The sequence below is a fragment of the Sprattus sprattus genome, assembly GCF_963457725.1.
Source record: "Sprattus sprattus genome assembly, chromosome: 8".
Taxonomy (NCBI): Eukaryota; Metazoa; Chordata; class Actinopteri; order Clupeiformes; family Clupeidae; genus Sprattus; species Sprattus sprattus.
Window position 1 is genome coordinate 22,237,617 of NC_137927.1, and position 17,336 is coordinate 22,254,952.

Here is a 17,336-nt window from a genome sequence, read left to right on the forward strand (position 1 = left end):
CAAACGATGAGTTGTAAGCTTTTTTTTCGTTGGGTTATGTTAATTATCATTACCTGGCCTTGATCAAAAGGATGGAGGGAACTTATCTCCACTTTGCACTGGCCCTGTATGGCCTATGTTGCCAATAAGCTCTCTTGTCTTTTCCTTTATTAAATTGTTGAAGCTATCGATAATGGATAGTCTGACGTAGGTTGGGAAGGAGGTGACGCACATGGGGCGGATTTTCGGCGTCGTCCACAAATTCGATCAGCCTGGCACGGAGAGTCTGATGTTGTCTAGTAAGGTGTGACTGCTAGGCGGCAGGTGTGAGCTAACACGCATCTTCAGACTGGCGAGCTCTACCAGCTTATCTCTTTTTAATTATAGCCAGCGACCTGATTTCAGCACCGCGGGTACTTAACAGCTCCACAGCAGCGCTCTCGGAAACCCCACCTTTGGGATAGGCACAGGACAGCGCAGTCATAAGAAGCAGAGTCACCGTGCGCAAGCGAAGCTGTCCAAACCTGTCAGCACTTTCTTGTCGTAGTCGTTCACAGATAGATAGTTTACAGATAGAAGGCTAACAAAGAGGTGAACATAGCAGGAGCTTTTCTCCTGGCCACAGCTAAAATCATTTAAAGGACATACATTCAATGATGGCGTCAAAGAGCTTGTGGATTCTGGTCTTAATTCAGCTTTTTGCTCTAACGGTACACCAGCTCTCTGCCTTTCCAACACCTGCCAGTACTGACGGTAAGTGGCCTCCCGTGCAACACTGTCATATTGAAAACTATTTGTGAGGTAGGCTAAAGGCTTTATGACAAGATCAGATTTTGCATAGAGATGATATAATGAAATCCAGTCCTGAAATTATTGCAGAAAGAAACAGCCTAACTTGATGATCACAACATAACCCAGTTTCATTTATAATTGTATTTGATAATTACACTTTCTTTTTACAGAGATGTACCCTACCCTTACGTTTTTTTTCTATTTCATGTAATTGTAAGTCGGTCGCGTTCTATTTTCATGGCAGTTTAATCTTTTGTTCACTAATCCTCTTATTGCTCGGCCTCTCCGATTGGACAGCGTGAGGCAACTGAATACAGTAGTCTGCACCGCAGGCCAAATCACTAGATCTAAACTTGTTACAATAAAGCAAGCATCAGAACATTTACAACGGAAATAACACAAATAAATCTTCACCTCTCAGCCTATGTATCTAATCTATTTAAGATTTGAAAAGGGCATGTTTTAACTCCTTGTTGTAAAGATTGTTTGTTTACCTTTCCAGATAAAACTGTTCACAACAGACAGTTAACTGATGAGAGACCTGTTCAAGAGCAGGTGTGCCATTCACATTCTTACATTTGACATTAAACTTCTAAGCTTTGTTCCCACTTATTTGTTTGTCATGTTTTCCCTTTTTCTCATCAAATGCACTAAAGGTTATATTAAAGTAAATTAAAAGAAAATTAATCTAATTGTCCAAGCCTAATATGTAACTCAAATAATTTAAATAATGAAATAATATAATAATACTTTTTTTGTTGAACCCAAAAATCTTACTTTGTCAGATAGATGAGTAACATATTTTTCTTGTCCTTACAACAGATTGCTGAAGCTGACAGTATTAAAAAGGCAGACACAACAGGTAAGAAAGCAATCCAAAAGCCTTTATGTTTATACAAAGAAACTATTTACTGTACATTATAATTTACTGTAGATTATAACAATACCGTTTTAAAATTTTAGCTCCAGAAACAAAGTTAGCTGAGGAGTTAATCGACACGGCGAGCAACTCTGATGACTTCACTCTCTTGAAGTCACTGGCAGAGAAATCCAAACAGGCTGAAAATGAGACCCCAAAGGCAGGGAAAGGAGACCAGTTTGTCCCTGATGAGGCTGACTCCACCAAGAACAGAAGGCTGTCAGATGACTATGATTCCACCAAAATGGGTAGGGACTCCAAGTACCCAGGTGATGAGATATGGGGAAGAAAACACCTGACTGAAATTGTTGTTAAAACAGAAATAATAATAATTAGAAACAGTGGTATAGTACATCTCAACAATGACCTCCAACATTATTTTTATATGAAATATGTCATTATTAGTGTGAGGCTTTAAAACAGAAAGATTATACAAGCCATCAAAAAGTACTCTCTAACAGGGCTAAGTCAATGTTTGGGCTGCTGCTGCTGGAACTGTATCTAGAACTACAGATCCCAGCTGTCTGCTGCTTTGATCTTTAATTCTACATTCAGCGTGAGCTGACAGGTCAGTCTAGAGACATTCTGTTTGAAGGGGAGATGGGATTATCTGTTCACCGTCTGTCGCCCCAGGCGTACTAAACCTCTGATTTAGTATTGCTTCCTCTCAATAACACACAGCTAAAGCTTACTTACTTCAACCCCCTTCTGGGAGAAAGACTTTGGTTTAGTACCATATTCCTTAACTATTTACAGGTTCCCGTCAAGAGTTTTCATCCCCATTATGAGAACAAGTCATCCAGTGAACCACTCTTTTGTCTGTATGTCTGCTGTTGTTGTTCCACTGGTGTGTTTTTGAAAGAGAAATGCACCCACCTAAATCAGATCAATACACTCTGCAGGGCGTATGTGCTTTTGGTTGTGTTGTGAAGTGAGGCCAGGGCTCTAGTGTATCCTTCCTCTTTTAATCCATGCATTCTCTTTGCCTTGGGCTCTGTGCTCTTAGATCAGGCCAATCACTTTAACAGTGCTTAATGCCGCTGGCTCAGCTACTGACTCTGTGCTCATGCGACATACTCTTTGCTGGCAAGCATTACACCAAATTAATTGGCACATATTTGATGCTCTACTGATATGTTTCATGACCGCTGAAACTGCAGTGATTCTGAAGCTTGGAGAAAAAGTGATTTTGCCGTTTTAGTTTAGAGGTATGATCACAGCACAGAGAGGGCTTGGCTTTTTATCTGTTGGATTTACTCACAGACAACTGCAGGGATCTGCATTGCCATGTACAAATCCACTGCGCCATCATGGCGCATTATATAAGAGTCAAATTACAGAGCCGGCAGGAGTTTGACAGTGGACAGATGCATGCTCCCATCACCATATCACTTTCACACACATCCGCTGGGGGGGGGGGGCTGCCTCATTAATAACTTCCATGGAAGAAGTGATTGGCTGTGCTGTTCCTAATGATCCAGGCTGTGGCTTTAGGACGGAGAGGCTGCACCACATCCCTCTACCAGGAAATGTACACACACACACACACACACACACACACACACACACAGAAAGAGAGAGAGACAGAGAGCGAGAGAGAGAGAGGGAGAGAGGGAGAAGTAGATGTGTAGCACTACTGAGATTTAGACTGAAATGCAGTCAAATTGAAAATGATCACATTAGAAAAAAGCAGCTGTAATGTCTGACGAATGTAACATAAGGTTTGAACCTGTTTTATTAGATGACCCTGAGAGCTTCCGCCAGCTTGATGGGACTCCTCTGACAGCAGAGGACATTGTCCAGAAGATTGCCAACAAAATCTACGAGGAGGACGACAGAGGGGTGTTTGACAGGATTGTTTCAAAACTCTTGAAACTTGGACTGGTATGACAATTTACTTTCATCCAGCTATAAATAAATGTGGGTGTTTTGTAGCACATGTGCTAACCAGGCCAAATGAATACAGGAGGACGACTCATCTCTCACATGACCCTTTACCCCCAGATCACAGATAGCCAAGCAGATACACTCGAGTATGAAGTGGCCGAGGCTCTTCAGGACCTCATCACTAAAAACGCAAAGGACAATGAGATTGAAGAGCCAGACCTGAGTATGGACTATCCTATCTCCAGGGGGGATGACGTGGATGAGACACCTGAGGACAACATGGTAGGATTGGATAGAGAGGACACTTTACTTAGGGAGGGCATTCATACCTTATCCAATACACTCTTGTCCCATCATGCCCATGACTCGAAGAAGTCTATGATTCCTCAACTATATCTGTTGAAGCACAAACACACACAAACACACACAAACACACACACACACACACACACACACACACACACACACACACACACACACACACACATACACACACACACATACACACACACACACACACACACACATACACACACACACACACACACACCACAAGTACACAATGTGGCACACAGGTTTCAATATTTCAATATGTATGATCAGGTTTGGAAGTTCTAAAGGGAAATGGTGTATAATCTGATATGATCTGACCCTCTAAGTCATGCCCCCTCTTAACCTCTTTCCCTCTCCTGCCCCAGGAGGAGACTGACAGGCTGCCCAGCCGGCGCTATGAGGAGGACGAGGAGCCAGAGAATGTGGACCAGGAGACGGATGAGGCAGCGGACACTGCTTGGGATGCAGCAAGCGAGGGCAATGACAGGAATGAGCTGAGCCCTGTGGACAGTCTACAGGACCTGCAGTACTTCCCCAACTTCTACCGGCTCCTCAAGAGCCTCGACTCAGGTGAGGGCCTCAGGACAGGTTATCTGTTTGCACAGCAGACAGACAGAGCAGGTGTTGACCCAAAGCAAGATTTATCTACAATCCATTGGCTGAGCAGCTATATAGTTTCATTAATTTCCTGTCCAGTGTTTAACATTTAATATCAAGTACGATGTTGGGTGCTACCAATTTAGCCCATGACGCATTCACATTGAACTGGTATAGTACTCTTTACAAGGTGAATATCTTATCAATGACTCACAGTGGAAGGACATATGGTTTGGAGACATCTTTATCATACTGAAACAGTGCTCAAAATGTGAAGACATTTTTTACTATAGTTTTTTATTGCGGTTACTTTTCTGCAAGCCTTGAAACTGTAAAGCTGACTGAAAGACTGAAACCTCCACCGCCCTATAGAGCAAGATGCCGAGGAAAGAGAGACACTGATCACCATCATGAAGACCCTGATTGACTTCGTAAAGATGATGGTCAAATATGGTACCATCACCCCAGAGGAAGGAGTCTCTTATCTGGGTAGGTTACCCTGGATACTTGAACACGTTGCTTGGTGTGCTTCTGATTTCAAAGCAGATTCATAGTGATCCTTAGCCAGGTTTACTGCTTGCATATTACACTGCACATTACTGGAGATCTACCCAGATAGCCTTGCATCACTTGCCAAAGACAGACTGTAATTTGAGTCTGATTAAAATGCAAACTATCATTTGCAATGTGCTGTATTGATGTAATGCATTGATTCAGATCACATTTCCTCTGCTTCATTTGCCTTATAGATGACATGCTGAGAGTAGCGATCAAAGCAGAGATCAAAGCTTGATGCTTGATATGACAGAAGGGGAGAGATAGAGAATTACTATCAGTTAGTGTCTTTAGAGTTGTCTTTAAATGAGTCTATTTCAATTCAATTCAGTTCAATTTTATTTTAATAGTGCTGAAACTATCAAATAGTCTCCAGGCGCTTTAGGAAGCCCAGGGCCTGAACCCCCCTAGAGCAAGCACAAGGCACCACAGGGGCCAGGAAAATCTCCCTCTTAGGAAGAAACCTTGAGCAGACCTGGGCCCATAAAGGGGGGGCCCATCTGCTTGGAGCCAACCAGGGAAGGGAGGGAAAAGGAAGGGGAGAGAATCAGAAACATAGCAGATGAATTCATACATGTATCAGGATAAGCATGCTAGCATACATGTGGTAAATGTACACGATACATACAAACATAAGATGGGATATACGTACATGATAGATACAAAATGGATAGTGGATAATATGGCGAGAGCATTCAAGTATTGTAAAACATCTTAGTGGGTATACTGTGTGCTTGTAAGGTTACTATTACAAGGGTAAGTAGAGCAATGAAACAGAATCTATGTTGATGGTCGCAATTATTTACATTACGGGTAAATAGTTTAATGCTGTTCTTCTGTTCTTATTTTGAATTGTGATGTAGCATTATTGTGGAGAGTGCTAACTAGCATTATAGAGTGCTAACATCAGGTCTGGCTTGAGATCCCATTTAATGGTGGCGGTATAGTTGACACGGTGTGTCTGTGTGTGTGGGTGGGTTTGATGTGCTATAAGGTCTTTTAAGCTCACAAAGCCAGGCCTATCTCATCAGAGGTCTGTTTGACCTTTTTGGGTTAGCGTTGGGTTACCTTCTTCAGTGAAACAGGGCAGACCATACTGGACACCACCTCCCTCGCCATCCCACGCTGTATGGCATACAGGCTCTAATACTGAAATTCACCCATTTAAATACTAAATATTTCTTATTAGTTTTATTTATTTAAGTAAGTATAACACATTTCCAAATGGTTTAATACAGAAATGTTGATTAAATTAAATCAATATTGATCAATAGGTAATGCATAAAGCAGCCATGTTTACCTGCAAAGCAGAGAGGATTTACTAATGTTCTATATTATCTATGTTGAGCTCACCAGAAATGTTTGCTCTGTGGGCTTTAAAAGGTCACACTAGTGTCTTTCTGGGTTCAGATAACATAGACAAAGTATACTGAACCCATTTCACAGACCATTAAGCTGCAAGGGTGTGTGTGTGTGTGTGTGTGTGTGTGTGTGTGTGTGTGTGTGTGTGTGTGTGTGTGTGTGTGTGTGTGTGTGTGTGTGTGTGTTTGTGTGTCTGTGTGTGCATAATGGTGTATGTTTGTGTATGTCCATGTATATCTTTGTTTAAAAGGCTGTGGGGAACAGCAGGCTCTGAGCCGTCTTCGGTTCCAGTCAGTGATCACTGATTACATGGACGACTGGTCAGCAGGGCCACCTGCTTACCTGTTTTGGCTTCCTGTGACACAACCCTTCCAAACTAACAGAGGCCATTTGTCCTCTACGTGCTCAGGGCCTTAGTAATTAGCTGTCTCTGTGATTTATTTCTACACTGTCCAGACCACTAACAAGGTTAGCAGAGTCATTAAGATAACACAGAGATAACATCATGCATGCCCCCATTACGTAAAACAGGGTTTCCACAGCAACCTTAGCCACATAATGTCAAGGTTCTATGGCGACCAGGGGCACGGAATTGTGTGTTGCCTGGTAACGGCCCATTGCCGATTCCTATTGTGACAGGGATGAGTCACCTGTCACTCTCTTTAAAGCTGTTCAATGGAGATAATGCCCCCTCCACAGTGACAGCATGTGTGTGTACATGTTTGTCCATGTGCATGTAAATGTGTGACACCAGCATATTGGCTCCCTTTAGAATGGTAGACCCTGTGTTTCTGGGTTTATGCCATAGTTGATGTCACTAACTCGTATCACTTTAATATTTTAAGGGGGTACAGTGCCGAGGGAAACGAGTATGATAAAAATGGCAACCTCTGTGTGTAGATGTGCTATGTGTAGATCAAACTCTAAATGATTCAGCTCAGAAGTTGAACTTTCGCAGCATAACTTAACCTTTTCTCTGCAGAGAATCTGGACGCCATGATTGCCTTGCAGACAAAGAACAAGCTGGGCAAGACTCTGGGGATCCCTGTTCTGACACCCCCTACAGGTACATGTGCCTCCACTCACTGCCCAGAAAGCACACTGATTGTCAATCACGAGAGACAGATAAGGGGGGTGGAGAACTGATTGAAGCACAGAACCTGACAGTTTGCCCATGTTCCAGGCAAGCTTACCGACGAGGATGACAACACTAAGGCAGAGGCAGCTAAGATGCAGAAGGAGTATGAGTTGCTGAAGGACTCCACCAAAGAAATGCAGGCTGCGACAGAGACCAGTGAGTTGGACTTTAGAGACTTACACACACACACACACACACACACACCAGATTATGATCATGATTATTTAAGGATATTCAAATTTCAAGAAGATTTAGTTTCCCTGATGCAGTGGAGGAAAAAAAGGCTTGAACAGTTCCTACTATTCTCTCTGCATATAGCCAGAGAAAGAGAGGGAGATGGAGAGTAAGAGAGAGAGAGAGAGATAGAGTGAGAGAGTGAGAGAGAGAGAGAGAGAGAGAGAGAGAGAGAGTGAGAGAGTGAAAGAGAGAGAGAGAGAGACAGAAAGAGAGAGTAAGAGAGTGAGAGAGAGAGAGTGAGAGAGTGAGAGAGAGAGAGAGAAAGAGACAGAAAGAGAGAGTGAGAGAGTGAGAGAGTGAACACGGCTCCACTCAAGCACCCATCTGCTTGCTCCTCAGGGGTGATTCAGGCCCTTCTAGTATCACTTGTAGAGGCTAGTTGGTCTCTGCCATCCCTGCACTGCTCTGCGTCTCTTGGGGCGATTAATCCATGAAGCATTGTCCTGAATACAGACATGAAAACAACATGCACACTCTCATCCATCAGGCAGAAATCAAGGCAGGCGGACTGGTAGTTTTGTATTTGTTTGTGTCTGCTCATGAAAGCCATCATGTATCCACACATTTTCGCTGACTTACGTCAAGACCTGCATTTCAGTGAGAAAGAGGTCATCTATATTTTTTACACAGCTGAAAATTCTTGGCGTAAATGCATTCATGTGCAAGACTCCAAGAAGGGGAAAAATTGTCCTTTAGAAAGCAAAAGAAAAATAGACTTGAACTTGACCTCTTTCTGCCCCCCCACACCCCCCCTTCTCCACAGGCCACCCGAGGAAATCAGAGACTTATCTGGAAGCAATCAGGAAGAATATCGAGTGGCTCAAGAAGCATAACAAAGACGCCAACAAAGAGGGTAAGCCATGTCCTCATCTTTAGCTGAAGATGTAGGAGTGGACCAGTGGCCTATATAGCACTGTTCTAGATTAGGAGAGGCTCCAGTCTGATCTGGGTTTGTGGGAGGGGGAGTTACCCCCACCTTCCCTTCAAATAACTGTAAACAACATTATAAGAGGGGTAGATGGGCATTATAAGTTTGGAAGTGAAACCCATTGGACATGATATATGTACCTGCTGTATGGGAGTTCTAAGCACACCATATGCTCTAACTTGTGTACCACATCAAGTGTACTTCACCTTGATTTCAGAATATGTTCATATTATCAGAGATGGAGCATAGAGGGGGGGGGGGGGGGGGGGGGGGGATGCGCACCGAAGCTTCATTCAATTAGAACCCTTTATGTCCTTTTTAGTCACACACACATTTGCAATGTAAATCAGTGTTATGGTAGTTTATCCAGAAGATTCATGAATATGTATGCTTCCTTGATGAGCTTGCCCTAATTATAGGGATGTGGCTGTTGTTTCTCAAACAAAGAGCCCTTTCTCCACTGTGTCCTACCTGAAGCAGCCAAATCCATGCCGATTACTGGGATGGAAACAAACATTGTCAAAACAGAGACACGAATACATTCATATCCAAAACTGTTCTTTGCAGTAAGGAATGGTGAAAGCCTAAACTCTAATATATCCTTGTCCACTCGTCTGTTTTGGATGACGTCAGTGAGGCATAGCAGACATTTTAGAGTGTCCTGTGGATCACACCAGTTTCCTGTGGCAGTTAATGAAGAGGGGGAATGAAATGTTAATGAGTACAGGATATTCATCAACACGTAAGGTCGTCCATGCACTTTGGCTACTGAACACCAACCAGCCGTAAAATCTCTCCTAAAAATAGACAGCTCTTCTGAGTTCCTACTGCCTTCCTCTCAGTGCTTGCACTCAAAGACTTCATTGAACTGAATGAAAGAATATCATTTCAAAAGGCCTCTGGAGCCGTACAGCATGAATGCTGTTTGTTTCGCTCGTCAAAAAGTACTTTATTTCCCTCCCTCCTCTTCTATCCTTCTGTCCTCTGTGGTGTTCACTGTCCTCACTTAGTTCGTTTTCTGTTCTTTTTTAAATTTTGTATTGTCTATTTTCTTATTCCTGTCGTGTCCATGGTCCCCTCTCCGATCTCTAGCAAGTGCCCCAGTGAAATATCTGGCCCTGTGTTTATTGCCCATTGGTCTTCTGCTGGAGGCCCATTAACATGCAGAGACGTGGATTTGGGTGTCTGGGAACAGACAGCCTCTCGCTCTCCGACTGGTTTTTAGAAAGGAAGTGAAAAAAAGGCCCTATAATAGGTCGAGTCGGAGAGCTTTATAGTGGCAGTGAAAGGCCCTGCTATGGGTGCAGGTCATTCCCACTGTGTCTATATCTGGACACTCAGGCCTGTCTGCTTGAAAGGGGAAACTGAGACCATGGCAGAAAAATGGACCACTGTGCTTAATTAAAGCATCACTACTCACTCCCAGAGAATACATTCTTAGGTCAAATCAGTTCCATAGAACCCTGTATATATACAGTAAGTTAAAATCAGGACCAACATAGAAACTGTTAACTTTGACTTAGTTTTCTTGGAGTAAATCACCATATTATCTGCCCATTCCTTTAAAGGTGGCATGCTACACTTCTTTAGATTTTTTCTTCGTCTTGCTTGTCATTAGATTGGAGCGTATGGGCTCACACAACATGAAACTGATGGATTAAAAATAGATTTCTTATCATTTAAACAGATGGGAGGAAATAATTCTTCTAATTTAAGCATCAGGGTAAAACTAAATTCTGCAAAACGACCCAAATACTTATAGTGCAAATGCAGCTTTGTCAGACAGAAAAGGTTTATGTTAACAAAGCATCTTTCTCACTCCTACCCACCACCTGCAGACACACGTTGTATAAGACAGAGAGATGTTCTCAAGATTGCACCAAGAGAAGAAAAAAATTATCTTTGCGTGGGTGCATCAGCTTTGGGCAGTCTTGATGTACAAAACGCCTGCATCTTAAAAAAGCTGCATCTCAAGCTGCGAACTGCAAACGAGTATCACTATCCAACACTTGCTGTTCCTAGCTTCTGAAAGAATCCCAGAATCTTAGATGTACTAACATGCCTTCTCCTTCATCATCCCCAGACTATGACTTATCCAAGCTGAGGGACTTCATGGACCAGCAGGTGGATACCTACATTGATAAGGGCATTCTAGAGAAGGAGGAGGGAGAGGTCATCAAGCGGATCTATGGCAGCATGTAGAGATGACTGATCCACCACCACTCTCGACTAGGCTAAGCATTTATGTGATTCTTCTGTATGCTGAAGGGAAAATGACCATTTTGATAAATGATAAATATATTGATTCTCATGCCTCCCAAGTGGTTCAGTTCACTCAGAGAATGCAATAATGAAGACATTGATTAGGGCCTTGTAGTATCGACAGTATCCGGTTGAAATCTAAACACTCTGGGTAGCCGTAGATGGATGCCAGGGAAACAATCACCTGCACCCTCACCTGGCAACACTTGCATTACCTACAATAATAGTCAAACAATAACCAAAACCTATTTATTGATCCCAATGGACCCTGCAAAATAGGACACTGCCTTCCTAAAGGATGAATCCTCCCAGCTAATGTGGAATGAGTGGCAAATAAGTTTAGAAAATAGAAAGACTACACTGTAGCTTTTGCATTTACTTCTATTTTGCAATAGACACTAAGCCATGCGTACATCTATATCAACGTGTATCCATTCTGTGTAATCTGACCTAGCATATAATTGTTTCTCTAATGTAAGCATAAAATCTGTCTATGACTATTTGTCAACCAAAAAATGCTGTTTTCAGGTCATCTGTGACTTTTTTCTTCTTTATTCTGTTTTGTTTTACTGTTCTTGGTTAATGTGGAAAAGGATCTTTCTTTGGGTTTTCTGTCACACTGCTGCACCTGCAACATGGGAGTTTAACTTCGGCATGTTTCAGTATGTTTTACTGTACACTGCTCTAGACACACAAAATCAAGTATTTTTAAATGTAAATATTTGTGATTTTTCCAAAATGTTAAAGCAAATAAAACATTGCCTTTCTTTATCCTTAGTTGGTCATGTGTCCTTAGTTGAAGTGTACACTATGAGGTACTTGTTTCATGGCATTGAATACAATAGGTGATTCAATGCTTTGACGTGTATGCCACTGAGTGTAGCTTATGCGAGATTGTGACTACTGCAAAATCAATCAGTGATTAGCTGCCATTGATTTTGCTACTGGCCTGAAGGGTTAGTCATCTGGTCAAATCAGTATATGGCGAGCTGGTGATTACACAGAGATTAAAGGACACAATCCCTTTGGTTACAGTGTTCTGGTGACTGATCAGTTGCAGGCTTCATTCATGCATAGTACAGGACTGTGAGAGTTACCCTTACAGGTTTGGGAAGTGCAAAGTTTTAGCAGAATTAAGATAACTCCAGAGATGCGAGAAAAACATCTTAAAATCCCAACCATTTGTGGCTCCATCCAAAAGCAGGTGGTGATAAGTCAGAAGGGCTAGGCTCTGCATTAGACAAGGTTGATGCTGATTACTGCAATGATCAGGAACAAACAACATTCAGGAAACTGAATTACAGATGCATTTTATTATTCCTCAAAATCAAGACAAAAATAGCACAATAAAACTGCCTCATACTCCATGCACGCACACACAAAAAGAATACATTCACACTCAAGAACAAAAAGTTTCCCTTCCTACTAACAAAAACACTTGGTATAGGCAAAGAAGTCGGAATATTGATAAGCCGTCACACACTGACAGCTTGCGGTAAATGTTCAGTCATTGAGCTGAAACATGACACGGTGAAGACTGAAAGCTTTCTTGGATGTGATATTGCAATGGCTCCTTCAGAGGGAGCATTGATTATCCTATGTGTTGCAACTGCAATTATCTAATAGTGCAGAGTCCCTCATTTTGTTTTAAGGAAGTCAGAGGTCATGCCTTGAGCAGCTTTAAAAACGAAAGAAAGTGTCTATGGCTACCTGGTGCCCAAAACACTCTCTAAACAAATTAATGTATGTATGGATGGATGGATGGCTGGATGGATGGGCGGGCAACTCGTACAGAGACCTGAATCCTGTGAATCCAAATGCTGTTCTCTTATATCCTCAAAGAGCTGTAGGCTACTTCTCGCAGTGTGAGCTCTTCCTCTGTGCATCGGTGCGGTTTGTCTGTACTGCCCCCTGGTGGCATTCTGGTAAACCTTCTGATATGCAATTTGGAAACACGGCATCAAAACCAGGTATTAATAATAATAAAATGACACATCAACAAGACTCGTAATAACAACAAAGAGTGAAAGGCAATGGAGGACCTCAGTGCAAGAGCCTGGACATAATGTCCCATTTCAAGGTTTGGTAAAAGCAACATGTAAAAAGAACAAGGACAGAAAAAAAACAAACACGAGGGCAAGATGGAAAAGAGTCGTCACTGCTCCAGGTGAACAGTCCACTGACACGGCTTCAGATCTCCTGGTAGGATGAAGTTGGGTATGGTGTGTGGTCTTCGTCCCTTCAAGGAGAGAAACAAAATTAAAATGTTAAAAATTAATTATAATGCATATTATAAAAAACCTTAATATATGCCCTGTCATTCTACCTTTGATATAACTGCCCACATAGTTCAACTATCTGTGCTTCAGACCTATTATAATTCTAAAGCACTGACCAAAAGACATTAAAAAGAAACAAAGAAATCCAAAAGGCTCCCTCAAAAAAAAAAAATTCCAAGGTCAAACAAGGTCAGTGCGATCAGGTCTACACAACCCGATTCACCGTTTAAAAGGATTAAGCATAATTGGCCTTCATTCAAAGCAGCCCAGGATACAGACTATGACCAACCCTCCTCTGCTTGCTCTGGTGGCCTGATGGAGGTCATGTATTGAGACAGACCCATGCCACCTGCAGAGGGACCTCCAGTCTGAGCCTGATGTTTGCTCAGACCCACCGTCCGAGACAGCCAGGGGCGGCTCATCACTTGATGCATACAAAACAGGAAGGATTGTCCCTGGCTCTCTGTGTCATGAGTCTTAAAACCAAGCTGCCCCCTGTACTTAAATGAACAAACAGAGATGAGCAGTGAGCCAGACAGCAAACACAACCTTGTGTACACACGCGTCATCTTTAGAGATTCACATACAATTTTGTGAAGCCAACAGTAAATGTTCAAAGGTTGCTCTCCTCGACCAACATGCTATGAATTACAATTCATAATTCTGAAGGTGATTTGACCCAACATGTAACATCCTAATTTATAATTCTGAAGGTGATTTGAATATTCCAAAAGCCCTTGTAAAGCCATTGTACATAGCCCTTCATAGACAAGGTCAGGGATGTAACATGCATCTACTGAGCTATTTGATTTTCCACAACCAATTAAGCTTCACTGGATCAATTATACCCTCCCGTTACAGTTGGCAGTACACCCTGGGTATTCTATGGACACAACACAGACTATCCTGCCTCAGACAGCCTGAGCCAGACTTCTCCCTGTCGTTTCCCTCAGGCTGCTTCCACAGCAAGCGTTCCCCTAGCTGACCTTATCATTTATTCACAATAGTTCATCTGATGCTGAACAACAGCACCTGTATCAGTTTCCACAGCGCCACGCTCTGCCTTTCAACAATCATGAAGCCATGAGAAGCGTGTTTTACAATCCTTCACATTTCCGCCTAAACTCAGCTCTCATCGAATATGACGTGTATTTCTAAGTAAAATAAATGTACTTTTGTCAAGAGCAATAAATACAATTTCCCAATTTATTGGCCAAGCTCATGTAGGCTACTATCCAACATCCCAATCATGGCAAGAGGCCTACTTGATGTCTATTTTGACACACACATCCTTAGATGACATTAACACACTTCTGGGGTAACACCTCAAGTGTCCCAAGCCAAAGAGAATGTTATAGTGACTAAATGAGCAGTTTGCATGCGAGTGATGAAAACCTTAATTTTAATAATGTTAAATTGTGTTAGTTTGCCCTTAGTAATGGGACTATTCTAAAACAATGAATTCGACAATATCCATGAAATCATGAAAATATATGAAAGGTTTATAGATAAAATAGGGCATTTTGAGTCAGGTTCTATTGCCCTGATGAGAGGAAGGTAGCACATGACTCATACTTGGCTACTCCACAGTGCAGGGTGTCAGGCAAGCTAAGGACAAGTGCATCAAACACATTTAATGGGACAAATCCAGACTTGGTGTCTATGGAGATCAAAACTGAGACACTATTTGCTACCACAGTTCGAGAAGTATGAAAATGAATAACTTAATTAGGCTCTGGTTATTTAAACAACTTGGTTACACCAAGGAATCCATTGAGAGCTTGTGTAAAATGAGCAGGCATAGCTGGAATGGTTTTCCCAACATGAAAACAATACGTTCCTGTCTCACCTCTGAGGCAGACTCAGGGAACCTCTCTGTGTGGAGACTGCAAAGCACCATGGGCTCATTATGACAGCTTGCCCTGGAGCCCAAGAATGGCATCCACACGGTTTCTCTATTCAGCAGACACAAGACTTTGGCTACCAGTCTGTCTACCTGACTCAGCACCCAGGCAGCAGGGCCAACAGCTCTAATCAAAAGTGCCTGTAGAGATGCCAAGAAATGCAAGACATTCCCTCAGATCACTCCACTCAAAGTGGACGCCAGCAGCACGTCTTCCCCCGGCAGCAGAGGAAGAACATTCTCACTATGGGTCAGCCCTCTGACGTGAATAAGAAGTATTTTTCTTGCGGCCTACGCGGTCAAATTTTCGTTTTTTTTTTTTTTTTTATCTTCTGTACTAGAACAAATGGACAAATGAACACAATTCAGATAATGAATATTCACTTTCCAATACTTAATTCAATTTTTATGACTCTTCTGAGGCCCATCTCTTATTTACTCTAATTTCACAATCATGAATGCAATCGAAACACTTGAAACTTTCCAAACCCACGTCCGTGATGTAACCATTTTCAAAACATTGAACCTTTTGGCAGCATTAACCTTCACCTCGGTCCACCTTACCTTTCATCCTCCTCTTTCAACTTTCTTGCTGCCTGTTTGGATATTTTAATTTGCAAGTCCAGTCTATGCAAAAAGTCCTTGGCTGAGAGTTCCTCGGGCTGGGGGGGTTTGACATTGGGCTCCGGGGGACTAGGGGAGGGAGTGGGTGAAAGGCCGTCAGCAGCACATGGCTGCTCCTGGGGAGTGGTGGATTCACTGTCTGGGGACTCCAGAGACAGTCCGTTGAAAAGGGAAGGCTTCGGCGAAATCACCGGAATATTGAGGCTGTTCCGCAGGAAGATGCAGTCATTGCCGAAGAGCTTGTTGGCCCTCTTGATTTGCTCCATCTGTGGTCAAGCAGAGAATTGAGATTCTTACGATACGATAACCTTTCATTTGACTATCTTCCACAATGCTGCTGAGTAGCACACATGAGGTTCATCACATGAATGATTATTAACAAAAATGGACCAAATGTTAAGTTACTATTAACTGTACCGTTGTAGTAACATGATCCTTTAGAGTAGACTTATAGTGTGGCAGGACATGTAGCGCTACTTATTAGTACCCGCAGGTGCATTGTTATGATGTCAGCCCATGAATAAGGTACCCCACTATTCCTATTTGTCATAGTATCGCTGTGTCACGAGCAAGTCTATCGACTGAATGTTTCTTCCAGTAAGAACAACTCAGTGTTTATGAAATAAGACGTAGGAATTATGCTGTATATTACGCAGTCACCATAAATGAACTCCTAGGCTCCTGCTAAGCAACTAGCATAACGATATCTCAAATAGCGCAAACACTAGGTTTGCTAGGCTAGGCTACTTTCAAAAACTGTTTGCTTAGGTACAGCCTTTACTAGGTTGAGATTTATTCCGACATTAATGGTGCACAATGTTCTGATCTAATGCAAAACAAAGCATAATGTAGCAAACAATAAAAGAAGTATATTGTCATATTTACCGTAACACCATATTTGAGAGCTATCCCTTGCAATGTATCGCTATCCGTTACACGATGCTCAATGTATTTCTCTCCCAAAGAAGCCGCAACACTGGCCGTGCTTCCATAGGACCGGGTTTTGGTGCGAGCCAAGCTCTGTGACAATTCACTCTCTGATTCTGACCCAGACCGAGACCTAGGGAAGATGGGTTGCCCGAATCGTCCGCCTCCATCCCGCAGAGGCAGGACTGGGGAGAACTCCGCCATCTTCTTTCTGATAAATAGAGACGCTGCAAAGATACACCAGCTGATAGCACACCTTCCGTGAACCACCGAGGCCTTTCTTTAAATTCGGGAAAGGTCCATGTTCAGTTCCTAGTCTACAAAATAGCCTTGTCGTGTCCTTGAAAAACGCAAGTCTGTCAAAATTGCAGAAGTTGGAACTGCACAGCCAACAGGCAACGGTACGTGTGCCGCCAGGGCACCGTAACCTGATAGTCTACACATAGCAGTCCATCAGAAGGCTGTTCGGCTAAAAGTTCCACGGTCAAGCTGATCATGTGAAAGATAGTGTCAAATTTTATAAAGAGAAAAATACAGAGAACAATTGTTATTTATTCTTTCATCCGTTAGGCTATTTTCTTCCCTTTTACTAGTTTATTTTATTGAAATATAAC

General features: G+C 42.5%; 2 protein-coding genes across 2 annotated transcripts; one reads left to right on the forward strand and one right to left on the reverse strand.

Annotated features, from left to right (window-relative positions):
* Nucleotides 1-635: 635 nt before the first annotated feature.
* On the forward strand, nt 636-10,929 carry scg3 (secretogranin III; the record flags this gene model as incomplete). The annotated part of the gene is made up of 12 exons (XM_080843956.1): nt 636-732; nt 1,274-1,326; nt 1,594-1,633; nt 1,735-1,959; nt 3,432-3,574; nt 3,695-3,859; nt 4,276-4,480; nt 4,880-4,996; nt 7,407-7,490; nt 7,608-7,718; nt 8,563-8,652; nt 10,811-10,929. 12 exons carry the CDS (start codon nt 636-638, stop codon nt 10,927-10,929), a joined length of 1,449 nt encoding a protein of 482 aa, XP_080700082.1.
* Nucleotides 10,930-12,269: 1,340 nt separating this feature from the next.
* On the reverse strand, nt 12,270-17,133 carry lysmd2 (LysM, putative peptidoglycan-binding, domain containing 2). Its single transcript, XM_080843371.1, has 3 exons — nt 16,681-17,133; nt 15,736-16,061; nt 12,270-13,228 (listed from the first exon to the last, which is right to left on the reverse strand). Exons 1-3 carry the CDS (start codon nt 16,924-16,926, stop codon nt 13,180-13,182), a joined length of 621 nt encoding a protein of 206 aa, XP_080699497.1. The 5' UTR covers nt 16,927-17,133; the 3' UTR covers nt 12,270-13,179.
* Nucleotides 17,134-17,336: the final 203 nt, after the last annotated feature.